This window comes from Pangasianodon hypophthalmus, chromosome 2 (assembly GCF_027358585.1).
Source record: "Pangasianodon hypophthalmus isolate fPanHyp1 chromosome 2, fPanHyp1.pri, whole genome shotgun sequence".
Lineage (NCBI taxonomy): Eukaryota > Metazoa > Chordata > Actinopteri > Siluriformes > Pangasiidae > Pangasianodon > Pangasianodon hypophthalmus.
Window position 1 is genome coordinate 11,380,649 of NC_069711.1, and position 24,259 is coordinate 11,404,907.

The 24,259-nt window shown below is 38.5% G+C and overlaps 2 protein-coding genes across 2 annotated transcripts in view; one reads left to right on the forward strand and one right to left on the reverse strand.

Moving 5' to 3' along the window:
* Positions 1-24,259, reverse strand: part of kif5ab (kinesin family member 5A, b) — a 42,959-nt gene that overhangs the window by 9,287 nt on the left and 9,413 nt on the right. Inside the window, exons 2-20 of the mRNA XM_026922188.3 lie at positions 23,074-23,161; positions 19,646-19,719; positions 19,462-19,566; positions 19,254-19,302; positions 18,528-18,583; positions 17,753-17,840; positions 17,438-17,562; positions 13,207-13,311; positions 12,907-13,055; positions 12,562-12,710; positions 11,685-11,845; positions 10,483-10,551; positions 10,121-10,327; positions 9,868-10,014; positions 9,474-9,662; positions 9,271-9,388; positions 8,847-8,896; positions 8,583-8,677; positions 8,385-8,486 (exon numbers count right to left, since the gene is read on the reverse strand). Coding sequence (XP_026777989.2) covers positions 8,385-8,486; positions 8,583-8,677; positions 8,847-8,896; positions 9,271-9,388; positions 9,474-9,662; positions 9,868-10,014; positions 10,121-10,327; positions 10,483-10,551; positions 11,685-11,845; positions 12,562-12,710; positions 12,907-13,055; positions 13,207-13,311; positions 17,438-17,562; positions 17,753-17,840; positions 18,528-18,583; positions 19,254-19,302; positions 19,462-19,566; positions 19,646-19,719; positions 23,074-23,161 — 2,126 coding nt within the window. The remainder of the gene's footprint in view (positions 1-8,384; positions 8,487-8,582; positions 8,678-8,846; positions 8,897-9,270; positions 9,389-9,473; positions 9,663-9,867; positions 10,015-10,120; positions 10,328-10,482; positions 10,552-11,684; positions 11,846-12,561; positions 12,711-12,906; positions 13,056-13,206; positions 13,312-17,437; positions 17,563-17,752; positions 17,841-18,527; positions 18,584-19,253; positions 19,303-19,461; positions 19,567-19,645; positions 19,720-23,073; positions 23,162-24,259) is intronic.
* Positions 355-4,402, forward strand: LOC117595871 (mucin-5AC). Its single transcript, XM_034298674.2, has 6 exons — positions 355-710; positions 798-917; positions 1,042-1,157; positions 1,772-1,925; positions 2,164-2,282; positions 2,359-4,402. The coding sequence occupies exons 1-6, from the start codon at positions 470-472 to the stop codon at positions 4,165-4,167; spliced, it is 2,559 nt and encodes an 852-aa protein (XP_034154565.2). The 5' UTR covers positions 355-469; the 3' UTR covers positions 4,168-4,402.

The following is a 24,259-nucleotide window of genomic DNA, read 5'->3' on the forward strand; positions in this document are numbered from 1 at the left end:
AACATTTTAAATGTGATGTTTGTGTCAGAAGACTTGCCAATATTGAGTGGTAATTTGAGCACATGTTTACTTATCTGGGTAAAAAAAAAAGCTAAGACTTTTGCAATAAATTCTGCAGTATATACTGATAAATGATGCATCACTTTTATATTCTTGTAGCTTCAGTTCAGGTATTACAAATGCTAATCCTACATGACTTGATCTTTTAACCCATTTTTCCACAATCAACTGTGGCCTATCCCATTAAGAACAAACAAGCACATTAATTTGCCACACCTGGAGGACACTGTGATTGACTGAGTTCATTGGTAAGCCAATAAACAAAGAATTTAAAAAAAAAAATTAAATACAGCATCACAGAAATTTTCACAACCCATTCCACTAAAGAACAAAGTTTCAATGTACAGTGTTTGGTTTGCTGTAGCCTGTTTCTGTGTAGGCTTGTTCCTATCTAAGCTAATTTAACACAATGTGGCAAGCCAATTTTCTTATCATAGTGTATGCAACTCTGGGTTCATTTTGCTTAGAGATAGTTCCAAAAACAAATACTACCTCTGAAATGTCTAATGTAGCCAGGCATTTTGGGAGGTTAGTTATTGGGAGTGGTACAAAGCTGATCTCAAATAAAAATAAGGAAAGTAATAGCAAAAATCCACAAGCTGTGCATGAGGATACTGAAGGGTACCAGTATGATCAACCTGCTTCAACAGGTAAAAATGGGCAGGTAGTCATATAGAGTCTTGCCTATTTCTTATATACTTATCCTTTTTTGTAACTGTGTATATTCTACATGTCAGCATGGCATGAGGTGGTGGAGTCAAAGCTGAGGCGACTGAATCCCGCTGTGTATTGTGGTGGTGATGCCATGACCCTGCATGTTCAAGGAAGTATTATGCCCAACTTCATGATTGATGGAGGTGATTATACTGACCTGGCTGTTTAGCAACTTGATAATCAAATTGTCTCTACTGTATAATCACAGTGAAAACAGCATGATTGTGCCCACCTGCTGTCTTGAAAATTGACAAGATTTTTACTCAGGTGATGGTCCAATCCCACTGACTCGGATACCTGCCAACTGTGGACTCTCAGTGACTCAAGGTCCCACAGATGCTGTCTTTACTGTACATTATCAGGGCTGTCATGTTACCCAACAGGTATGTGCTTCTGCATGGACTGTTTTGAGTGTAAGAGATGCTAGCATGATGTTACGATAGCATGTAGTAATCATGCAGCATATAGTAGTTCTTACTGAATACTATAGCACTATGGAAGAAAACTTTTGATTTGTAGCCATTAATTGGTCTCCATGTTTCTTGGAAATCTATTCAAAACAATGTATGGAATGGATTCATTCTACAGCTGATCATTTATACACTGCATGATTTAGCCAAATATAACACAGACTTTTGTCTGCATATGACCATGCCATATGCAACTGGCGTAATTGTCCGTATACCTCCAATCCAGCTGGCCTTTTCCAAAAGTGCTTTGGTTACACTTGTGTTTTTTTGTGAAACCAAAAAAATGCAGAACGGATTACTTGTCAGTCCTGAAGGTATGAAGCTCAGCATGTTTTGGTGATTTCCCTGCTCTAACACCCACTAAACATGGTAAAACATTGACTCAAGTGCCTTTAAGCAGGAAACTCACCAAATTGCAAAGAACTCTAGGCCTGGTGTTGGGTAGCCATGTTTTAAGACCTAGGGTCAATTTTTTTTTTTTTTTTTTTTTTTTTTTTTTTTTTTTTTTTTTTTTTTCCCCCTTACAGGGAGATGGTCATGTTCTGCCACTGCGCCTGTGGGGAATACCCATGAAAATGTCTTGTCCTTTGGCTCCATATGCTCTCCTTACTGTCTCTTGCCTTGTATCTGGTATGGTGACTAAGATAGGCTGCAAGTCTGCAGATGTTCTTAAACTAAAAGGTGAGAGGGTTTTTTTTTTTTCCTCCCCCCCCCTTTCCCTGTCTAGTGTCACCAAGTCTTTAAATTTGGTCCTGAATGGCCACAGCATCATAGGATTTCCTTGCTCCAATTTATCAACCAAATGCAACTACATTTTGATGTGAACACAACCTGGTGGCAATGTGAGCCTCCAACACTGGATACTGATGTTGATACTATTTTTCTATCAGTATACAACATGGTTCTTGCTTTGTTCCAGTGAATGGCAAATGGGACCCCTTTATACCAGCGAGCAGCACATGTGGATTCACTACAGAATCTGAGACTGATGGAGTGCTGGTCACTGCACCATACCAAAGCAGCTGCTGGCAAATTAAGGTAGTTATCACTGGCAACTTCAAATTTGACTAAGCTTTTGTCTACATCCTCTATAAATATCTACATTTTTTCCCAGGATGGTAAAAGGTTTCTGTCCATACTGTATGGCAATGAGGAATTTACCCTTTCCTGCCCTGATTCCCAGGACCCTCAGCCCTATGGTCATGTTGGAATTGTGTCTTACCAGAGACATGAGCCTAGTGTAACCCCTCCTACAGATACTATAACAACCACACACATTGGAACTGCTACAACAGGCCTTGCCAGTAATCCAGAACAGCCTATGTCTTATCCTTCTCGTCATATGTATTATGGATATGCTTGGGCAATCCCTGCAAGAACTAGCACTGCCCCATCAGTCACTTCTAGCCCTGCTACAAATGCCCCAGCTACTGTCTCTACCAGTAAAAGTATAGATATGATGTATCCTTTCCCTCAGATGTATTTGCCATTCAGTCCCATGTCATATAAGCCCATGCTTCATGGACATCCTTGGGCTTTTCCCGCAAAAGCACCCACTACTGCCCCAACTACAACTGTTCCAACCACTAAAACTCCAACAACTTCCACAAAACCCACTATCGTGGCCAGTAACCCCCAACAGTCTGTGCATTCTTTCAATCAGATGTATTATCCATATGGCCCCATGCCATACCATCATAAACCTATGCGTCATGGATATCCTTGGGCTTTTCCTGCAAAAGCATCTACTACTGCCCCAACTACAATTGCTCCAACCACTAAAACTGCATCAACACCCAGTATTGTGGCCAGTAACCCCCAACAGTCTGTGCATTCTTTCAATCAGATGTATTATCCATATGGCCCCATGCCGTACCATCATAAACCTATGCCTCATGGATATCCTTGGGCTTTTCCTGCAAAAGCACCCACTACTGCTCCATCTACAATTGTTCCAACCACTAAAACTGCAACAACTTCCCAAAAAACTGCCTCAACACCCACTATCATAGCCAGTAACCCCCAACAGTCTGTGCATTCTTTCAATCATATGTATTATCCACATGTCCCCATGCCGTACCACAATAAACCCATGACTTATGGCTATCATTGGGCTTTTCCTGCAAAAGCACCTACTACTGCGCCAACCACTAAAACAGCAACAACTTCCCAAACAACTGCCAGAACCTTGGCCATTGTTGCCAGTGACCCTCAGCAGTTGTATTATCCATTTGGCCCCATGCATTGCCATCATAGGCCCTCACATTATCTTGGCTATCCTTTAGCATTTCCTGTAAAAGCCTCCACTACTGCTCCAAAGAATCCTGCTCTGACAACTAAAACTACATTTGCTCTAACTACTAAAACTGCAACAACTGCCACAACACCAACTATCTTGGCCAGTAACTTTCAACAGTCTGCATATCCTTCAAGACAGATGCCCCATCCATTTGGCTCTATGCCATACCGTCATATGCCCATGCCTTATGGCGATTCTTTGGCTTTTCCTGCAAAAGCACCCAGTACTGCTCCAACAGCTGAACCTGCAACAGCTGCTGCAACACCCACTATCATAGCCAGTAACCCTCAACAGTTTGTGTATCCTTTCAATCGGATGTATTCTATGTTGAGCCCCATGCATTACCAGTATAAACCTACGCATCTCGGATATCCTTGGGCTTTTCCAGCAACTATACCAAAAACTACTTCAACAACTGCTCCAACTACATCTTCCCCTCAAATGTATTATCCTTTTGTGCCCATGCATTTTACAAAAAATCTGGCACCCTGGATGTACTATTATAACCACAATCAGCTTCAGAAAGGCCTAGAATTTTTACCCACAACCTCAACTCCTCCTGTTGCTATTAAGCACAAAATGAGCCACGTCAGGTCTTTATCAGAGTTTAACTTTAAGCAGTAGTTTCATTTTTACCAGTGATCTGCCAGGTTTATAAAATTACCTTAATACAACTACACCAGCCACTGTTCATTATCCCATGTACTATATCAAATGTCTGCTATTTAAGTTGGATCACTGTGTAGCCTGTACACCTTTAAACTGCTGTTCATATCAGCATACTGTCCACCTTGAATGGTGGTTTGAATCTTGGTGGGTTTTTTTTTTTTATTTCAATAAATTAAGCAAGTTGATTTTGGATTGATGTTTTCATTGAAAACTGTTAAGTTGTTTCACTATAATATTGAGGTAAAAAAAAAAAGGGTACAACACAAACACTTGTAACTGAGACTCCATAAATGTTAAATGTCTCTCTATATTTAAAAAAAAAAAAAACAAAAAAAGTCACCACCATTAATATTTGTTAGTCTTGGATTATGTAGAACTTCTGCTGTACAAGTCCCTGTTAATGAGCTATTACTATAGAAACAATAACATATCAGAACAAATGCATCACTGTTAACCTATTGTTCATTTTACAGCTATAACCACTGTCTGAGCCATGCTGCTGCACAAAAATAATGCACACCTTCTGGCCAATCATATTTGAGCATTCAGATGTGTTGTGTTTTAAAGAAAATTCCAGCACGGTGGTGTGATGTGGCCTGCAAATCAAGCTGGGTCCTATTGTGTCAGCCATAAACTGTTGTTCCCCAACAAGTCTGTCTTTTCTCTTGAAGTTAATAAGACAAACCAGAACAGGGTGTGGTTACCGAGAAACTGAAAAGGGCAAACTCCTCTTTCCTAAAGACTCTCTCATTGTACCCTGCCACCTGAGACTTCTTTCATAAATGTTAGACAAATGTTTCTTCAGATAAAACTTCATGATCAATGATCATAAATTTTCTTTGTTAAATAACAGGACATTTATTCTTTTTTTTTTTTTTTTTCTTAGCTTTAGTCATGTGGAGCACCTAACATACAAGTCCCTGTGACTGTCACTACAGGAATGATATACATAGGGATATATACGCATAACAAAATTTGTCACAGTTGTGCTATTATTAAAAAAATAATAATAATCCAGATGTTCACATTTGGGAATTCACCAGCACTGTGGTTTAAAAGGTTCTGTTTGGCATTTTTGTTGAGAAGACTCTACTGTAGTACTCTAGGGGATGGGTAATTCTCTATGGTGTTTTCTTTGTAAATTTTGGGTGTAATATTTAAATAAATAAAAATCCAATCTCTCAAAGTTGTTTTTATAAGTTCTATCCAATCTAGTCTGCTATCCAATCATCATCCAGGATGAATATGTAAGATAGGCAGCTGTGGCCAATCAATATCCATGTTCTGTTAATGCAGTGACAGAAGACAGCAGTCTTGAAGCATCATTCATTGAATTATGTTTACTTGCGCATTTTAAGGGGTTGTGAAAAGTAAAACACAGATTTTTCGATATTGGAGAATACATTCAGAAAAATAAAGCTAAAAGTCTTTTTTAAAGCATGTGTGATCATAATGTGGTCTAAATAGGCTTAAATATTTATCTCTGTTAGTTGTACCATTTATTAATTATTGAGCTTCATGGATTGATGGGTAACAGACAAATAGAATCCTATAAGACCAAATCATGTTTGAGCTTACAGAATAGTAAATTTCTACCAGTCACTACCTGACTGGTCACTTTTCAAAAATACACTTTATAAATGTCTGTAGAAATTCCGATTATATAAATTAAGCAATATTGCATGAGCAATTGCATGAGGCTGGGAAATTAGTTCCCAAAGAAACCACAGCTAGCTAGAGCATTGCATGACTAACAGTCCATAGTACACACCTGGGCAAAAAAACTGACCAAGCCCAAAATGTTAAAAATATCAAGCTTTTAATGGTCTTAACAACAAATCAGGAAATTAGCAAGAATGAAACAAATAGATAATAGATAGGGAGCTTTTCCCTTTGATTTCTTTAAATGTTTAAGCCTTGTGGCCCTCGATGGGCTGCATCAGGTGTGGCAGATAACCAAATAATGACTAATCTTTTAAGAAAAAAAACATCCCAGAAGATATTTTGGAAAATTTTGTACACCCAGACATGTGTTAGATTGAATTTTACATCAAACATTTTAATCATTATCATGATTTTACCTTTGTGTACAAGAAGACTATATAAGTAAATTTCCCTGTTTCCAGCTCTTCCGCAAAAACTGCAGCGCAGCAGCAAAAGTAAACAAGCTAATGTTGGCACAGGAAGTCTCAGGAGTGCATTTTATGCTAATATTCTGACCAATGATTTGTTGTTAAGACCATTAAAAGCTTAATATTTGCCATTTTGGGCTTGGCCCATTTCTTGCCCAGAAGTGTAAGTGTAGTAATGGTTTCAGTGTAATGAACTATTGCTAGAATTGGAAATTTACACTCATGGAGCACTTTATTAGGAACACTATACTAATAATGGGTAGGGCCTCACTTTGCAATCAAAATAGCCTCAATTTTCATGGCATGGACTCCACAAGATTTTGGAAACATTCCTTTGAGATTCTGGTCCATGTTGACATGATTGCATCACGCAATTCCTGCAGATTTTCAGGTGCTGCGGATTTCCCGTTCTACCACGTCCCAAAGGTGTTCTATTGGATTCGGATCCAGTCACTGGGAAAGCCAGTGAAGAACACTGAACTCATTGTCATGTTCAAAAAACCAGTTTGAGATGATTTTGCTTTGTAACATGGTGCATTATCATGCTGGTAGTACTTATTAAAAGATGGGTAAATTGTGGCCATGAAGGGAAGCACATGGTCAGCAACAATACTCAAATAGGCTGTGGTTTTCAAGCAATGATTGGTATTAAGAGGCCCAAAGTGTGGACTGTTGACACAAGGCAGATTGGGTCCATGTATTCATGCTGTTGGCACCAAATTCTGACCGTACCATCAGCAGCCTCAGCTTTCTGTTCTTGGCTGACAGAAGTGGAACCCAACGTGGTCTTCTGCTGCTATAGCCCATTTGCCTCAAGGTTCGATGTGTTGTGCATTCTGAGATGCTTTTCTGCTTACCACAATTGTACAGAGTGGTTATCTGAGTTACTGTAGCCTTTCTCTCAGCTTGAAACAGTCTGGCCATTCTCTTTTGACCTCTCTAATCAACAAAGTGTTCCTGTCTGCAGAATTGCTGCTTACTGGATGTTTTTTTTCTGTTGTGCATGAAAATCCCAGGAGATCAGCAGTTATAAAAATACTCAAACCAGCCCATCTGACACCAACAATCATGCCACGGTCAGAATGACCCATTTTTCCTGCTTCCAGGACATCAGCTTTGAGAACTGACTGTTCACTTGCTGCCTAATATATCCCACCCCTTGACAGATGCCACTGTAATGAAATAAACAGAATAACAGATGCCACTGATATTCACTTCACCTCTCAGTGGTTTTAATATTATGGCTGATCTGTGTACATGTGCTCACAGTACAGTATTTGTTTTTTTAGGCTGCTCCCATTAAGGTTTGCCATGGCAGATCATATTTGATTTGGCACAGTTTTTATGCTGGATGCCCTTTCTGATGCAACCCTCCCCAGTTTTATCCAGGCTTGGGACTGGCACTGGGGTGCACTGTCTTGTGCAACATCAGTGGCTGGGGTTGGTTCCCTGGCCAGAAATCGAACCCAGGCCACAGTGGTGAGAGCATAGAGGCGTAACCAGTAATCCTCCAGAGACCCTCTCACACTGCAATAATTATTTTAGATACAGTAATTATACCACAACACTGTTGAATTCTCAAATCTGAAGCCTTTTGTAAGTAGATGTTTACTTAACATTTTAAGATTTAAGATTCTTTATTGTCATATGTACAGTAGGCCTACACACTGAAATTCTTGTTTACACACCTCTGGATGCTGTCAAAAAATTAAGTAAAATGAGAAAAACAAATATATGACACTAAATATATAATATAACTAAATATTATGGAAGTAATCTCAGGTGTTGTTACAAAGGTCAGTAAGTCTTCTGCCACTGTCTCTTCAAGACAGGAGACTTTTCTTGGTAACAGTACAAACTGCATTATTCTTATTAATTTCAAGAAAAAAAAAGGAAGTTGCTGAGGGAGTGACTGTAAAATTTGTTAGCAACAAGCTTGTTTAGTCTGTATGTCCATAATCACTGGCCCAAAAATAAGATTTAATGCAATATTATCAAGGTCAATCCAATAATCGTATGTATTTGTATGTAAAAACTCACTTGAGCTCTTCCAACCGGGCACTCTTCTCACAGTCTTGACTTTTCAAGCTAACAAACTCAGCACGCAATTGTTGTAATTCCACAACCAGCCTCTGATTTTCACTTGAAAGTGAGAGAGAAAGAGAGAGTACAGTGAAAAGATTCCAGAGATGAGGGAAAAAAAGGAAAAGAAGTGGGCAAAATTTTGATATCACTGACTCTGTGAGCTCATCGATTATCTTCTGCTTGTTGTTGATGTCATCGCGCAGGCGGCCAAGTTGTTTGTGCTGCGATTCAAGATGATTGCCTCGGTGCTGTTTCACATAAAAACATTTCTACCATTAAAATTAGTACCATTTCAACTAGCCTACAGGAGCAAATGGAATTATTTGTGGCATTTGCATGACTGCATAACATCTTTACATATTACACATTAGTAGTAGTAAATTAATATATACATGTATATACAGATACTTGTGTTACCTTAGGTTCCCCAGCCTCCTCACTGTCTTGCTGGTTTTCTTGAAGGCTCTCTGTAAAAAGAGAAGCTATTATTGAACATACTCAGAAACACAGATGGTGTTTCTGGTCATACAAACATGTGAAATTAGCTCAAATACACAGGCTCTCATAATATAATTTGCATGTTCCTAGTTAGCTATATGCAGGCTCTTTGCCACTTTTCAGTATAACTGTGGTAGTTTATTACATGAGTATTTTATTCTTTTAAAATTTTTTTTTCTTTTTCTATTTATTTATTTTATAGTAAATTGTAAATTGCTTTTTCCTTGGACAAATATTTTCAGCCTATCAGAATATTTGTGATGGACTTAGTATCCCTGAAATGCATCCATTTCCCTGCCATGGTCATGTGTGTGTTAGCTAGGTAGTGGTTACACAGGCTTGCCTGCATTCTGTAATCTTGCTATCTCAGTCACAAGACAGTCGCAGTTCTCCTCCAACTGCCTCTTCTTCAGCTCCATATTCTGCATGTACTCAGTCAGAGAGCGGATTTTTGCCTCATGCTACACATGTATGCGAAAAACACAGTGAACGTTACAGACAGTGTTTTGACATTGTGGGTGTGAGTGTGCATTTATGTTTTCTCACCTGTGATATGAGCAGTTGGCAAGACGACAGTTCTCTCCCAGTCTCCTCCATTTTGCGTTGGCTGTCTGTCTGCAAGTTCTCTAGCTGCCTGCAGCGGTTTACTAGGGACTTCAGCTCTGACTTTACCTTACTAATGTAAACGCACACCACAGCATACTCTCCCTCTAACACACCAGAGAGATCGTGTGGCTATGGAGACAGTAAAAAGATACAGTGGGAGAAAAGCAGTGAATGAAAGTAAAGGATGGAATGTGTGCAAAAAGAGTTGTTAATGTGGGCAGTTAACAAATTAATATGAAAGACTCAAATTAAACAGAGACTGAGTAAGAAAATCACTAAATGTATACATAAGGTGACACCGCCGTGTGCCTAAATCATGCATGCATACACATACCAGTCTGATTTCACCACTGCCCAAGATGATGCTGAAGTCACTCAAATCCTTCAGCAGGGTATTTAGAACCTCAGTGATGCGTTTCCTCTGCTGATTGTTCACTTCCTGCAGCTGCGAGAATTCAGTCTCCAAGCACATCAAATCTGTCTGAAGCATAAATTATCCCTAGCCATGTTAAAATAAAATGAATTAAAGTTTCTACAAAGGATATTCATCAAACGGTAGTTTAAACAGTAAGAAAGACAGGGTTCACCATTTTCTGGGCAAGCTCTTGAGTGAGCAGTTTGTTCTCCATACTCTTGTTTTGGGCCTCATGACTCTTCTGGTCATAGCTAAGTGCCAGTTCCTCCAAAGCCTGCAAAACCTCCTTAACTTCTGCTTTAGCACTCTCACTCTCAGCCTGAAGGTGGCCCAGCTCACACTGGACCCGCTCGCTGTCCGCACGTGATGATGCCAAAACCTACATACAAACACAATTACGCACAAATATTCATAATAGATATTTAAAAATAGCACATTTAAAAATAGCATATTTAAAGAAATTAAAAGATTGAGGGGAAGAAAACCAGAGAACATTGAATGAGAACAGAGATCACAGACACCAAAATTCTTCACCTCCTCCTGATCCAGCATCTGCTCCTTCAGTTTTTCCACCAGTTGACTCTGCAAGTTAATCTCATCATCCTGTGATCAGGAAAAAGGCAGAGGCAAAAATGAAAGTTAGGTATTAGTTAGCATATATTTAAAACAACAACAAAAAAAATAGAATCAATGCCAAATTCCTTACCAAGTTACATTTAGAAGAATCGAAATGAGTACAAAAGTGTCAATACAGAATACTTATAGGTGACTTACATATAGGTGAATTATATTTCACTGGCTAAGCACTTCATTATCAGACTGTGTAATAACAGACTACAATGATGGTGTGACTGTTACTATGTTTATCATCATTGTGAGATATCCTCTCCAAATAACAGACTAAACAGCCATAAAAAAGTCAATTTACCATAAATACTTAACCAATAACAAAAGCGTTATTTACATCTGTTATCGTCATTTGACATTGTACTGTATATTAGATGTCTTACATATAGTTTCAAGCAAATATGTGACTGAATGAAAACAGAACTATTCTTAAACAGGTGACGTTGTCTAGAGTGGCAAAAAAGGAAGCTATATTTTTTATTACTTTAAATTGAGTCAGATAAGTACAGGTTCAGGGGGGCACAGTGGTGGACAGGGTAGCATTGCCATCTCATAGCTCCAGGGGCCCTGGTTCAATCCTGAACTCACCTCTGGATTCCTCCCACCTTCCCAACAACTGTTGTGAATGAGTGTGTGAATGTGTGTGAGCATGATATCCTGAGATGGACTGATGTCCCATCCAGGATAAATTCCCACCTCACTTGTTCTCCATACCTTTACTTTAATTGAATGAATGAATGAATGCAGGTTCAGGGAAAGTCCATGTCAGAGCATGAAGATGTCTATTGGCAGTGTGGATCTCACAGGTGGCGAATTCATCTGTTTTTAGAATTCCATGTACATGAACTTATCACAGACATCTGGCAGTCAGGATTAAGTTCACTGGCACAATGTCTTTTCTCAGGTCTTGTTCACCGCATAATTATGAACTGCCATATTCTGAGGGCAAAGGCTATACATCTTTTCAAGCTAGCTGCTACTTGATCATATAGACCCCTGAACAGGTGGTTCATTATCTATCAAATCCTCTTTCATTCCCTGTGAGAAAATGCACAAATATTTTGTTAAGGATTTCACAGAGCAGCTGCATTTGTCCAAACTATAGCTACCTTGTCATCTAGCTGTTTGTAAAGTTTGCATAGCTCCTCCTCTGTAACTGTGAGGGGAACTGAGGATGGACCACTGCTTCGGTCATCTAAAGCAGCATCTTCACTAAGCTCAGACTCCACAACACAAACACCGTCCTGCTCCACCTCGGGGACCGCCTCTCCTACAACAGAAATATCACCATTTTGTGGCCATTTTACCTATACACACACACACACACACACACACACATTAGTTTTACTATCTTTATGAGGTACTGTACTTCCACTGACATATGTATTACAGTAGGTACATACTGCTATCCCTAACCTTTACAATTACCCTACTGGTTACTAAAAGTACATAATTTTGCTGGCAGTTCTTTTAATTAATAAACAAACAAACAAACAAACAAATTGATAGATAGATAAATAAATAAATGCATTTATTTTTTTGGGAGGACCAGGTAATTGCCCTCATAAATGTCCACCAAATTCTATATTCTGTCTGTAGGTTTTAGAAATCAGCTGTAGGTTTTAGAAATTATAACTATATATCTGTTGCATTGTTACGAAAAAGCAAGGAGAGGAAAAAGAAAATAGGTAACCATGTAATGACAGTTAGATATAAAGTTATATCCTCAATTCAAGTTCAAACAGCCTTAGTCAGCCAATGTTCAGCCCTTGTTGGTATTCTTTTAATGCCAGAAAGTGAATAGAGACCATATGTTCTTTTCTCTTATCTTTATCCCCTCTCTCTGGTGCTAACACCAAAATCTGTAATCAAAATGAAAAGAAAGGGATATGTCCAGTCTAACCACAGAGCATCTGAGCCCTAAGTCCTATTTAAGGCTAACATGCATCCTGCTTCAGTGACAAGTATTCTTTCTAAAGGCCTTACCATTACGCCAGCGCTTAAGTTCAGCCTCCAGTCTCAGGATGCTTTCCTTCAGACTCTTGTTCTTTTCCTTCTCCTTCTCGTACTTCCTCCTGTACTGATCTGCCGTCAGCTCCAGATTCACTGATGCTGAGTTCCTTATGGTTTTAGCACTAAGAAAGGTGGGTGGGGCAAAGAGTGTTTGTATGCTGACATTAAAAACTACCCACTAATTAGGGTCATGGTTTAAAATAAGAGAACTTGAGCCTAACAGAACTAAACTATAGTCTGTATGACTATATAGTATGTATAGTATTATATATATAATATTAATGGAATTGAGTCCCTTTTTTTTGTACTCCATGTTACCGTTGTCCAAACATGAGTGTAGATTTGGTCTCAGCTTCATTGTAAGAGGAAGGTGAACAGCAGATAAACATGGTGGTTCTGCAGTTTCCACCTAATGAGTCCTGGAGAATTCGGGTCATCTTACTGTCTCGGTAAGGTACGTGGGTCTTCTACAGACAGAAAGATCAAAACAAGCATGTTTTAAAACCTGTGAATCATTATAGAGTTTAGAATATTTTGTGTATGCCCACAGTGGTAAAGGCTGCAATGTGCTGAACATGGATATTTTGATTTATTTATTGTTTTAATTGCTGAGCTCACCGTTCCCTCAGCCAGAGCTGATATCACATTGCCCAGTGCAGAAAGAGATTTGTTGATATTTTTGGCCTCATCCAGGACAGACCCTTCTGCACCTGTCTTGCTCACCTTGGAGAGAGAGAGAGAGAGAAAGCGAGAGGGATAAGATGAATTTGTATATGGGCATGTGCTTCTATATGTAGTTCTATCTAGCTTAAATACAGTCATGTGAAAAAGAAAGTACAATTCTATGTTTTTATTTATCAGGGCCTAAATAACAATACTGTGGACCTCACAGACTTCTATAAACAAACAAATAACCCCAGGTGACAACAAAATCACACAACAGATTACAATATGTAGTCATTTTTTCCCAAAAAGTAAAACAACATTCAGAAACCAGGTGGGAAAAAATAAGAACAACTTTCCTACTTCCTCGATAATTAAGAGAGTAATTAGCGGCCAGGTGTTACTAATGAAATACACAAGGTTAGTTAATCATCAAGAAGTGTGAATACTTCTATAAAAGAACAGCCTTTGGCAGTTTTCTGTTCTGGAGCACTCAGGTGTGTTTCTACATCATGCCAAGAAGAAAAGACTTCTTTTCTCAGAGAAGCAACTGATGCTGCTCATCAATCTGGGAAGGGTTATAAGGCCATCTCCAAACGATTTGAAATTCACCATTCTACAGAGAGAAGGATTATTTACACATGGAGAGCCTTCAAGACAGTTGCCAATCTTCCCAGGAGTGGGCATCCCAGCAGATTCAGTCCAAGGTCAGACAGTTTAATGCCCAGAGATATAAAGAAAAAGCTACATCAAGAGCTACATCATGTGACCTACAGGCCTCTGTAATCACATTAAATGTTTATGTTCATGACCAAAAAATCAAAAAAAGTCTGAACAAATATGGCTTTCATGAATGGGTGGCTAGGAAAAAGCCTGTTCTCTCCAAAAAAAATTATATCAGCATGACCTAGGTTTGCAAAACTGTATCTGAACAAACAACAAAACAACTAAAACTCTTTAGACTGATGAGACCAAGGTGGAGATGTTTGGTCATCATGCACAGTGTCATGTTTTGCAGCCACAGGACCTGGGAAACTTGCAGTCATTGAGACAATGATGAATACCACTTTATACCAGAATATTCTTGAGACAAACATGAGGCCATCTGACCAGCAGCTTAAGCTGGGCCAAAATTGGGTCATGCAACAGGACAATAATCCCAAGCACACCAGCAAATCGATATCTGAATGACTAAAGAAGAAAAACATCAAGATGTTGGAATGGCCAAGTCAAAGTCCAGACCTCAACCCCATTGAGATGCTGTGTCAGGATCTTAAGAGAGCTTAAACGACTGCTGTCAAACATCAATGAACTGAAGCAATATTGTAATGAAGAATGGGGCAACATTTCTCCAAAACAATGTGAGAGACTAATAAACTCCTACAGAAAACATTTACTTCAAGTTATTGTTGCTAAAGGTGGTTCCACATGTTACTAAATTGTGCGGTGTACTTATTTATTCCCATCTGGTTTCTGAATGTTGGTTTCCTTTTTTGGACAAAATGACTACATATTGAAATCTGTTCTTTTTGTAGTTGTTGTTGTCACCTGAGGTTATTTCTTTGTTTATAGAAGTTGATGAGGCCTACACAATTGTTATTTAGGTCCTGATAAATAAAATCATAGAACTGAAGGATGGTGTACTGTCTTTTCCCCATGACTGTATGGTACAGGCTCAAGCTACATATTAGCTCTATACTGGTAACAAAAATGTTGCTTTTGATATTTTATTCCTTGTCAGTGAAATGATATTCACATCACATTCTTATCTTGCTAAGAAAGTCAAAGGAGTGGATACAAGATGCTAAGAAGCCTTCAAAAATCTTTATGGTAAAATTGTTTTGGTAAAATCTGCACCATCAAGGAGAGGGTTACATGCACCTTGGCTGATGGTAACTTTAGTATGGATTTATTAATACTTGCCACTGACTCAAAGAGCAAACATGTCCTATTTTTGTGTTGGCATACAGTAATGTGGAGTTCATCATAAGTTCATAAAGTCTAACTTCTTGTGAATTGTTGAACTTATAACCTTTTCCAACTCTTCAATGTCCCTTTAAGGGCACAGTGGCAAGTTGTTTGTTCTGCCAAGCCACAATGGAGTTGGAAGATAGACATGATCAATCCTCAAATTGCTTGGGACCAGAGCATCTTTGACACCCACTTACATAGCCCAGCCCTAATTGCAGAATAATGTCAATTGTGACATGGGAAGCACACATTGCAGGCTATGGAAGAACTGCTGCCTATTCAGCCGACTCTCCAGGAGGTGAAACGGCCACCAACGTAAGTACAAGCAGAACCTAGAAAAAGGAAGGCGTGCTTCTCTGTAGCACGATCAAAGTAAGAACAGCAGCTGACAGAGGATTCAGCTGATCAGCTCTGTGGAGAAGAGAAAAGGAGCATCCTTATTGTACTAGAACACAGAGTCGAGGAGCTGGCAGAAGACATGAGCCAAAGACTGCAGAAAATGCAGAGCTCGGCATAGCTTATTACAGCTCAACTGCATGCAGAGACAGACCCTGAGGTACTTTCAGTGGCTGGATTTCATTCTCTAAAACTGAGGCCTACCTTGGAGGAGAGTGCACATAGCCTACCACTGGAGCATTTGGAAAGTTAGAATGTGACCCCAAAATATGGTACAATAGCAGTTAATGTGCTGCAAGCCGACATAAAGGCTGCCTTGACAAAAGTAAAGCTGATCATTTAATGCTACTGACTGAATATGTGTGATCCATAATCTGGTATAGTAGCACAAGTGAGTGGCTGTTATATTCTACAGTGGACCAGTTTCATAAAGGAACTCTTTTATGTGTTTGAAAGGGCAAAGAAGCTTCAACCTTGTATATGAGTATGCCAGGTTGTAGTGGCCACAATGGCAGTTGCGGAAACCATAGGACTGAAATCAATGCCGCAGCAGAGACACCATTGGCCTAGCTAGTGGTAAAATCAGACACTTTGCTGTGAAAAATGTATGATATGCTTGTCAGTGTAAGTTATATTGTTAATACCATGCTCTATTTGCTCTTGGCACTCAAGGAAATTATATCTATGTCTATATCTATCTATAAATAATATCGTACAGGCAGCACCCCAAGCTATGGGAGCCATATCAAGGGAGCATGGGAAATCACTGGTTCAATTGACAAAAAATGAGAAGGCAAGTTTGCATTGCAAAAATGGCGTTGCCATTGGCTGGTCTATCTGTTCCTGGGGCCATTAAATGATCACCTCCTTCTGTCTGAGACATAAACAAAACACATGAAGCAACAGCTTGTCTTTGAGCACTTGGCACTTACAGTACTGGCACTATTTATGATTGCTGTCTGTTATTGTCTGGCAAGATTACAACATACAGCCTCCACTAGTTCTGAAGGATTTCTTCTATCTGAAGGATCACTTTTATCTTCTGGATTTTCGCGTGAACTTAGTTGATGGAAACACAGACTTCTTCGCATTTTCTTTTGCTGACTTTTTGGAAATGTTTTTTTTTTAAACATTACTAGACTGTTTTATGTGGTCTTGATTTTGATAGTATGATTGCCACAAGTTTCACTTTTCATTTAAGATCATACATCCAGTATTCATTTGAGACCATACATCCAGTAACTGCTTTATCCGGGTCAGGGTCATGGAGAATTCGGAGCATATCCTGGGAACACTGGGCAAAAGGTGGGAGAATTCACCCAGGATGGGACACACCACTCATGCATTCATCCACCTCATGGTAATTTAGCCAATCCACCTATCTGCGTGTTTGTGGACAATGGAAGAAAACCAGCAAACCCAAAGGAAACCCACATGAACACAAATCACACAAACTCCCCACAGACAGTAACCTGGTCCGGATCGAGCCCAGGACCCTGGAGTTGTGAGGCAGTAATGCAACCCAAAGTGCCACAGCTACAGCCAGTTCTAATTTATTATGTGTGTTTTGCTTGGTGTTATCTTGGAGCCAAGTCTCATACAACATACAAAAAAACCTGTGTGCCACATACAATATTTACTTACCAATTAATCTTCCAGTAATATGTAAGGAGATTAAGAAGGTTCAGGACTTACAAGTATATTTTAATTTTTCTAGTAAAAATTAGTCTAATAAACTAGTCTAATAAACTAATAAAATAAAGCTAGTAGCACTCGGCTCTGACTCAAACACAGATATAAACACAAACTCTGGTCTCACCTTTTCACTTCCAGCTAAGTCCACCAGGTAGAGCTTGCCAGAGAGTTTCTGCTCTGTCTCCACATGCTCTTGTTTGATATTTATGAGGAAGATGCTATGACTTCTGGAGCTGTGTTCATTCATATCTGAAGCAGCAAATGGCTAAAGTTACTGAAAGCTAAAATTGAACTGATGAGAAAAACTACATTATATGAGACTAACAATTCATAACGTTAATATTATAAGGTTCTATCTAGGTTAAGATTTAATGGCAGACAAAACCTTTTAATACTATAGTTATACTTCATTGAAAGTTTGTTAAAGTGGAAAACTCACTGGTAACAGCTACATGGCGGTTAGATTTCCCTTCATCAATTACATCCATCACTTCCTCAGGACTGGAGACAAAGCGTTCTGTACAACCCTGTCTCACACACACATACACACAAACAGTGATATGAGTAAGCCTTACTTTTGTGTGATACAGCAGTGATACACGTTTATGTCACTCAGAATTTTAGCCAGTACAATGCAAGTAAGAGCTGTGGAGATTCTTTCCTATGTGTATCTATCACAGTTCAAACTACATTTGTGTATTTTATCTACCCTAGTTCCTCTACACTGACCAGGGTTGTACTGGATTCACATTTGTGTGGGTATAAACCTCTATGTGCCATAGAGTCAAGTGCAAAAGCCTGTATACCCTTAGAACAAAATTTAGTCAGCTAGCTTTCACAAATATTCCTTTGTTGTTTTTGTCACAAGTAACAAAAATCTACATATCTACAGATATCAGTTCAAAAGTTTAGATGTGATTAAAAAGTTTCCTTCTGAATATGGTATAGATATGCTCTAGACACCTGTTGCATATCCTCTGATCTTCCTGGCATGTCTGTTTTTGCTCTGCCAGATCTCATACACTACCTAGTTTAAACAAGTATTGGTAGATAATTGTAAAATGTAGGTTCATTTTTAAAGGTAAGCCAAGGGCAATGCCAGTATTTTGGCCCTGGTGTTTATCTGACTCAACCCAGCACAAGATTTTTACTACAGTTGCCTTCAATCAAACATGAACATGCAGCTTTTCAGCTCTCACTGTACTCTATCTTACCTTGACATATGGGACCCTGTTCTTGTCTTCATGTACTGACAGGTTGGTCTTACTCACTAAGAGAGGGAGAGAGGGGTTAGAGAGAGATATTCACAGAATATATAATAAAATACAAAGACCACATGATGTAAAGTAAAATAGATGGAAAGAAAATGGAATAGGTCAGAAAGGGAATAGAGATTCGCTTTCAATAAACAAACATAAACAAGATCAGGCAGAAAAATAATTAGGCTACAGAGTAGCAGAATACATTCTCACAGCCCTTTCTCAACTGTTAATATTTAATATATAGCAGACATAAATCTACACAAACTGTGTAATTTTCACACACAAAAAAATGATCAAACTCCAGTGGAAATGTGTTTTGCATGAGTCAGGAAAGATAGACTGCAAATGAAGATAAGCCTGCCTTGCTGTCTAGGTGTCTGTGTGATAAAGATCCAAATGTTCAACCAGAATTCCAATCAGTGACTGCATTCTGTCACAGCACATCATATCATCTCATCACTATAATAGCAATTTTTCCCTCCTTTCCCCCCGCCCCTTTCTCTCTCTCTCTCTCTCTCTCTCTCTCACACACACACACACACACTCTCTCTATCTCTCTCTGTCTCTCTCATGCTCTCTCTCTCAGTCTCTTTCTTTTTTTATTTCTTTCTCACACGGTTTGGCTTAAGGTAAATTATAATTTTACTGATGTTTATGTTTAATCTGTTTCTTTCTCACCATCAAGCAGGTCCCGAATTTTATCCATGTAGATTTCAAAATAGGAAACCTGTATAAAAGAAAAGAAAGGAAAGGTTTTGAGGGATGCATGAATAGCTTTAGATCAATACTGTATGTAGAATTGTTAATAATGCCACAGAGTACATTTTTTATAGCTAAATCATGAACTTTATTTAGAAATATTCAAAATGGTCAATGTTATTGTTGCCTTGATGTGAAATTCCAAGTTTTCATCCATGGCAAAGATATAGTTGAAGATGTCATCAGTGATCCTCGGAATAATGCCCATGTTGTCGGGATCATGGAGCTTTCCCTGATTAAAAAAGAGAGACCTCAGCCAAGGTGAAAGCTAAAATCTAATAAATATGTTTATAAAACTGGCTGTCTTTTACCTCCATGGTGTGGGTTTTGCCAGAGGATGTTTGTCCGTATGCAAAGATGGTACCATTGTATCCATCCAGCACATCTGAAGTGAGGGAGAAAGTGCAAAAATATACAGATTTTACTTGTATTTTTCAGTTTTAAAGTTATTTCTTTGTGTTTATACTTAAAATATGTCTAAGTACTTTAGTATAAACTGTTAATTAATATTAATTAATATTTTCCTAAATAAAACTAACATTCACATACCAAGTACTTTTAAGTATTTGCTATTAAAATTTGCTGAAGAAATAGTAGAGGTAAAGCTTCAGAATCTTTCTCTGGTCGTAGGTCTGCCTAGTGAATGTACTGCTGACAGGCACAAAAGAAAAATCAATAATGTTTTAACCTTCTGTCCCAGAAAAAAATATATACTTCTTAAGTGGATGGCATAAAATAATAATGGCACATATTCCTGTGGATTTTCTAATGTGTCTTTTAGAATCAATAATAAATAGTTTTATAGAATATGAAAAGTTTTCTTGGAAGATATTGCAGTAAATACAGTACATACATAGTGTACAATGTCATGGCATTTACAACTGAGGCAAATATTATACATACACCTAGGCTAAAGACATTCAAACTCAATTTTTAACAATATGTTGCCATAAATTTCCTGTGTTAAGTCAGTTAGGGAATCTACTTTATTTCCGTAAGGGGTCATTTCAAAGTAATAGCTAAGAGATAGATTTATTTCACCTTTAATTTACTATATCAGATTTTCAGTGGATCAAATGTTTGCATACACTTTGCTAGTATTTGGTGGCATTGCCTTTCAACTGCTTGAACTTGAGTCAAATGCTTTAGGTAGCCTTGCACAAGCTACTCACAATACTTTACTGAAATTTTTTTCATTCCTTCTGATAGAACTGGTGTAAGAGAGTCAGGTTTGTGGGTCTCCTTGCTTGGACATGCTTTTTCAGTTCAGTCCAAAAATTTTGGACTTTTTGATGGTCGCGCCAAAACTTTCACTTTGTTGTCCTGAAGCCAATATGTTACAATTTTGGAGGTATGTTTAGGATCACTGTCCTTCTGGAAGACCCAGTTATGACCAAGGTCTTGAGGTTTTGCTTCAGTATTTCTAGATAATCCTCCTTCCTCATGATGCCATCTATTTTCTGAAGTGCACCACTGCACACCCCCATAACATGGTGCTGCCACCCCCATGCTTCACAGTTAGGGTAGTGTTCTTCAAATTAAAAGTTTCACCCTTTTTCCTCAATACATAGTGCTGATCACTATGGCCAAACAGTTCAATTTTTGTTTCATCTGACCAGAGAGCTGGTGATCAACTGCAAAATTCAGTCTGACGTTTTTATGCTGGTCTTGGAGTAAGGGCTTCTTCTTTGCATGACAGCATTTCAGGCAATGGTGATGTAGAACTCTCTTAATGGTGGATGTACATACTTTGGTACATAAAGAGTGTTCATCCCTGGAAGTTTGTGCTTCCTTACTGGATGATGCAGTGTCTTTGTTGTCCCAAGATTTTTATATTTGCATACAATTGTTTGTACTGATGCTGATGGTACCTTCAGTTGTTTGGAAATTACTCCTAAGCAGGAACTGGACCTGTGGAGGTCCATAATTTTTTTTTTTTTTTTTTTTTTGCTAGATTTTCCCGTGGTATCAAGGACAGAAAGGAACTGAGTCTAATGGAAAAACTAAGATTGAATGTCTTTAGCCTAGCTGTATGTAAACATTTGGCCTCAATTGTATATATAAAAGACCACAGCTAGTAGATTATTTTAAATGTATTATATAATGTATGGTAGTAACTCATGCAAATTATGGATAATTTTGTTTCTTTCTGTGCTCCAGTGGCATTTAAGTTAAAAATTTATGTTATATGTATGCTTTGTAATGTCAGGTGAAAAAAATAAATACATATTTTTAAAACATACTATACATTAATCTAATCTTCTATAAACAATTTACTCGTATCCAAATGAGAAACCATTTTGGCTGATGAAAGAGCTGTTTTCTCTGCTGTTGTGAATGTGCAGTGCAGTGTGACTGTGTGTGTGTGTGTGTGTGTGTGCGTGTGAGAGAGAGAGAGAGAGAAGGGGAGGGAGAGCTGGGTTTTAAGCATAACAAGCTTGTCACAGTGTAGGAGAGTGGAGACAAATTGAACAGCAGACAAAAAGGGAACAATCAAAGAGGATACAATTGAGAAACGGGGAAGCAAACCAATACCAATACTTATCTCCACTAGCCAGATGGTTAATATGCACACACATACCCACTCAAATTGACTTAAATTCTCTTTATCCAAAGACTGTGCTCTTTCTTTCCCTTACCCTCGCTTTGAAGCTGTTTTGCCTCTTATTCACTGCAGTGCAGTAAGTACAACAGTTTATAAAACATGCAGATCCAGACATCCCAAGCCTCTGGGATTCATTAAACGGTTTTCATTTTAAACTCCTCAAATTACCTTCAAGTAAAGCCCCCCTGGATTAACAGAAATGGAAAGCTTGCTGACATTTCTCATTGTCTGCAACACTGAAAGCAGAGTCTAATTTTGATTTTATGTTTTAATTGGGCAATAAATCACAAGAGGCCATATAATATTTTTGAATGAACTTTATTGCAGTTATAAGTACTTAACAGCTAGCGGACTGCTGTTCAATATTTCAGTACCAGAATTACTTATTCACTTTCAGTTAAAACTCTGTCTTTGTCAGGGTGAAGGTGAATCCGTAGCCTATACCAGGAACACTGGGCATGACAGACACATTCACAGATACCTTGGGGCAATTTAGCATAGCCGACCTACCTACTGGCATGTTTTTGACAGTGGGAGAAAAGCAGAGAACCTAAAGGAAGCCTATGGTAGACACATGCTCAGAAACTCTACACAGTCACTAACCCGAGCTTGGGATCAACCTAGGAACCTTGGAGCTGTGAAGCTGCAATACTACCTGCCATCACGCTGCTTAGTACCAGCATTATTCATTTAATAATTGAGATTTTAAACATTACATGAAAGCCTACAAGCATATTATGAATGAGCAGACTTTATTAGATATGATATCACGTATCTATAGCTAACAAAATTATTGCTCAAATTATTTACAGTATCTTATTTATTTATTCCAAAACATACCTATGTTAAAAACCAGTCAAAGACCAACTGGGTTTGGCACACTGTCCTATACAGAATATGCAGTTACATTATGTGCAATCCATAATACATAAAAGATACTTTAGGTTAAGTTACAGATGGTAATCAGGTGTGAAATGAAATTAAATAGCAACAATAGATTTCACTGGAGGCCACGCCTCCATTAAATCAACTCTAACAATTGTGTCATGGCCAGACATGCCCATATTTACACTATGCATCCTAAGACAGATGTTACCTGTATAAAATGTACACAGTGATTATACACACTCTCACCTTTAACAATTTGTTTGGCACAGCTGTTGTAGACCTGCTCTTGGGTGGTATTGGTGGGAAAGACTCGGTCAAATACGAAAGACTTCCCCTGCAAGAAACACACAAGTGTTACAATCCAAAAATTACAACCGAGTGATGCAGGAACTGGTGACTGAACAGAGGAGAAAGAGAGGGAAGAAAAAAACAATGAATAAGTAAAATAGGTTTACAGAAATTTAGCATGTGACAGCGATTTCCAATAATCAGAATAACAATCTGTATTCATAGCCAGCTTTTGAATAGCTTATATTAAAGAAATCTTTGTTTGCAAAAGCCAGAAGCTGGATCATTGTCTTTACACCTGCGATAAGCAGAAAAGCATCTCAGAACACACAACACATTGAACCCTGAGGTGGATGGGCTACAACAGCAGAAGACCACATCAGGTTCCAGAATCTGAGGGTATCATGAGCAGAGACTCACCCAAACTAGACAGTTGAAGACTGGAAAAATTCTTCAACTGTCCAGTTTGGCTGACAGGAGTGGAACCCAATGTGGTCTTCTGCTGCTGTAGCCCATCCACCCCAAGGACTGATGTGTTGTGTGTTCTGAGATGCTTTTCTGCTCACCACGGTTGTAAAGACTGTGTATTTGAGTTACTATGAACTTGCTTTAGCTCAGACCAGTCTGGTCATTCTCCTCTGATCTCTCTCTCATCAACAAGGCACACACAGGGTGTTTTTTTGTTTTTCACACCATTCTGTGTAAACTCTAGAGACTGTTGTGTGTGAAAATCCAGGAGATCATCAGTTTCTGAAATACCCAAACCAGCCATTCTGGTACCAACATGTATGCCATGATCAAGGTCACAGAGTTCACACATTTTCTTCATTGATATGAACATCAACTGAAGCGCTTGATCTGTATCTGCATGATGTTATGCATTGCACTGCTGCCACATGACTGGCTGATTAGATAACTATATGAATGTGCCGGTGTACAGGTGTTCCTAATAAAGTGGATGGTGAGTGTAGATCTGAATAGTTGGAGCACTAAACAGATATTGATACAGGTAATGGCATTGCATTACACAACTAGTTCATTAAAAAATACCATTTTGCGCAATAGGCCTACTTTAAAATACAGTACAGCATGCCATAACTGTAAACAGATATTATAGTATGAATGCTGTAAATATTAATTATTG

What these genes read in the sequence shown, in the direction of transcription:
- LOC117595871 (XM_034298674.2), top strand. Translation starts at nt 470, where the DNA reads ATGTGGCAAGCCAATTTTCTTATCATAGTGTATGCAACTCTGGGTTCA. An exon ending in GCTGTCATGTTACCCAACAG is followed by an intron (nt 1,158 to 1,771) that starts GTATGTGCTTCT and finishes TCCCCCTTACAG; the next exon opens with GGAGATGGTCATGTTCTGCC. An exon ending in AGATGTTCTTAAACTAAAAG is followed by an intron (nt 1,926 to 2,163) that starts GTGAGAGGGTTT and finishes GCTTTGTTCCAG; the next exon opens with TGAATGGCAAATGGGACCCC.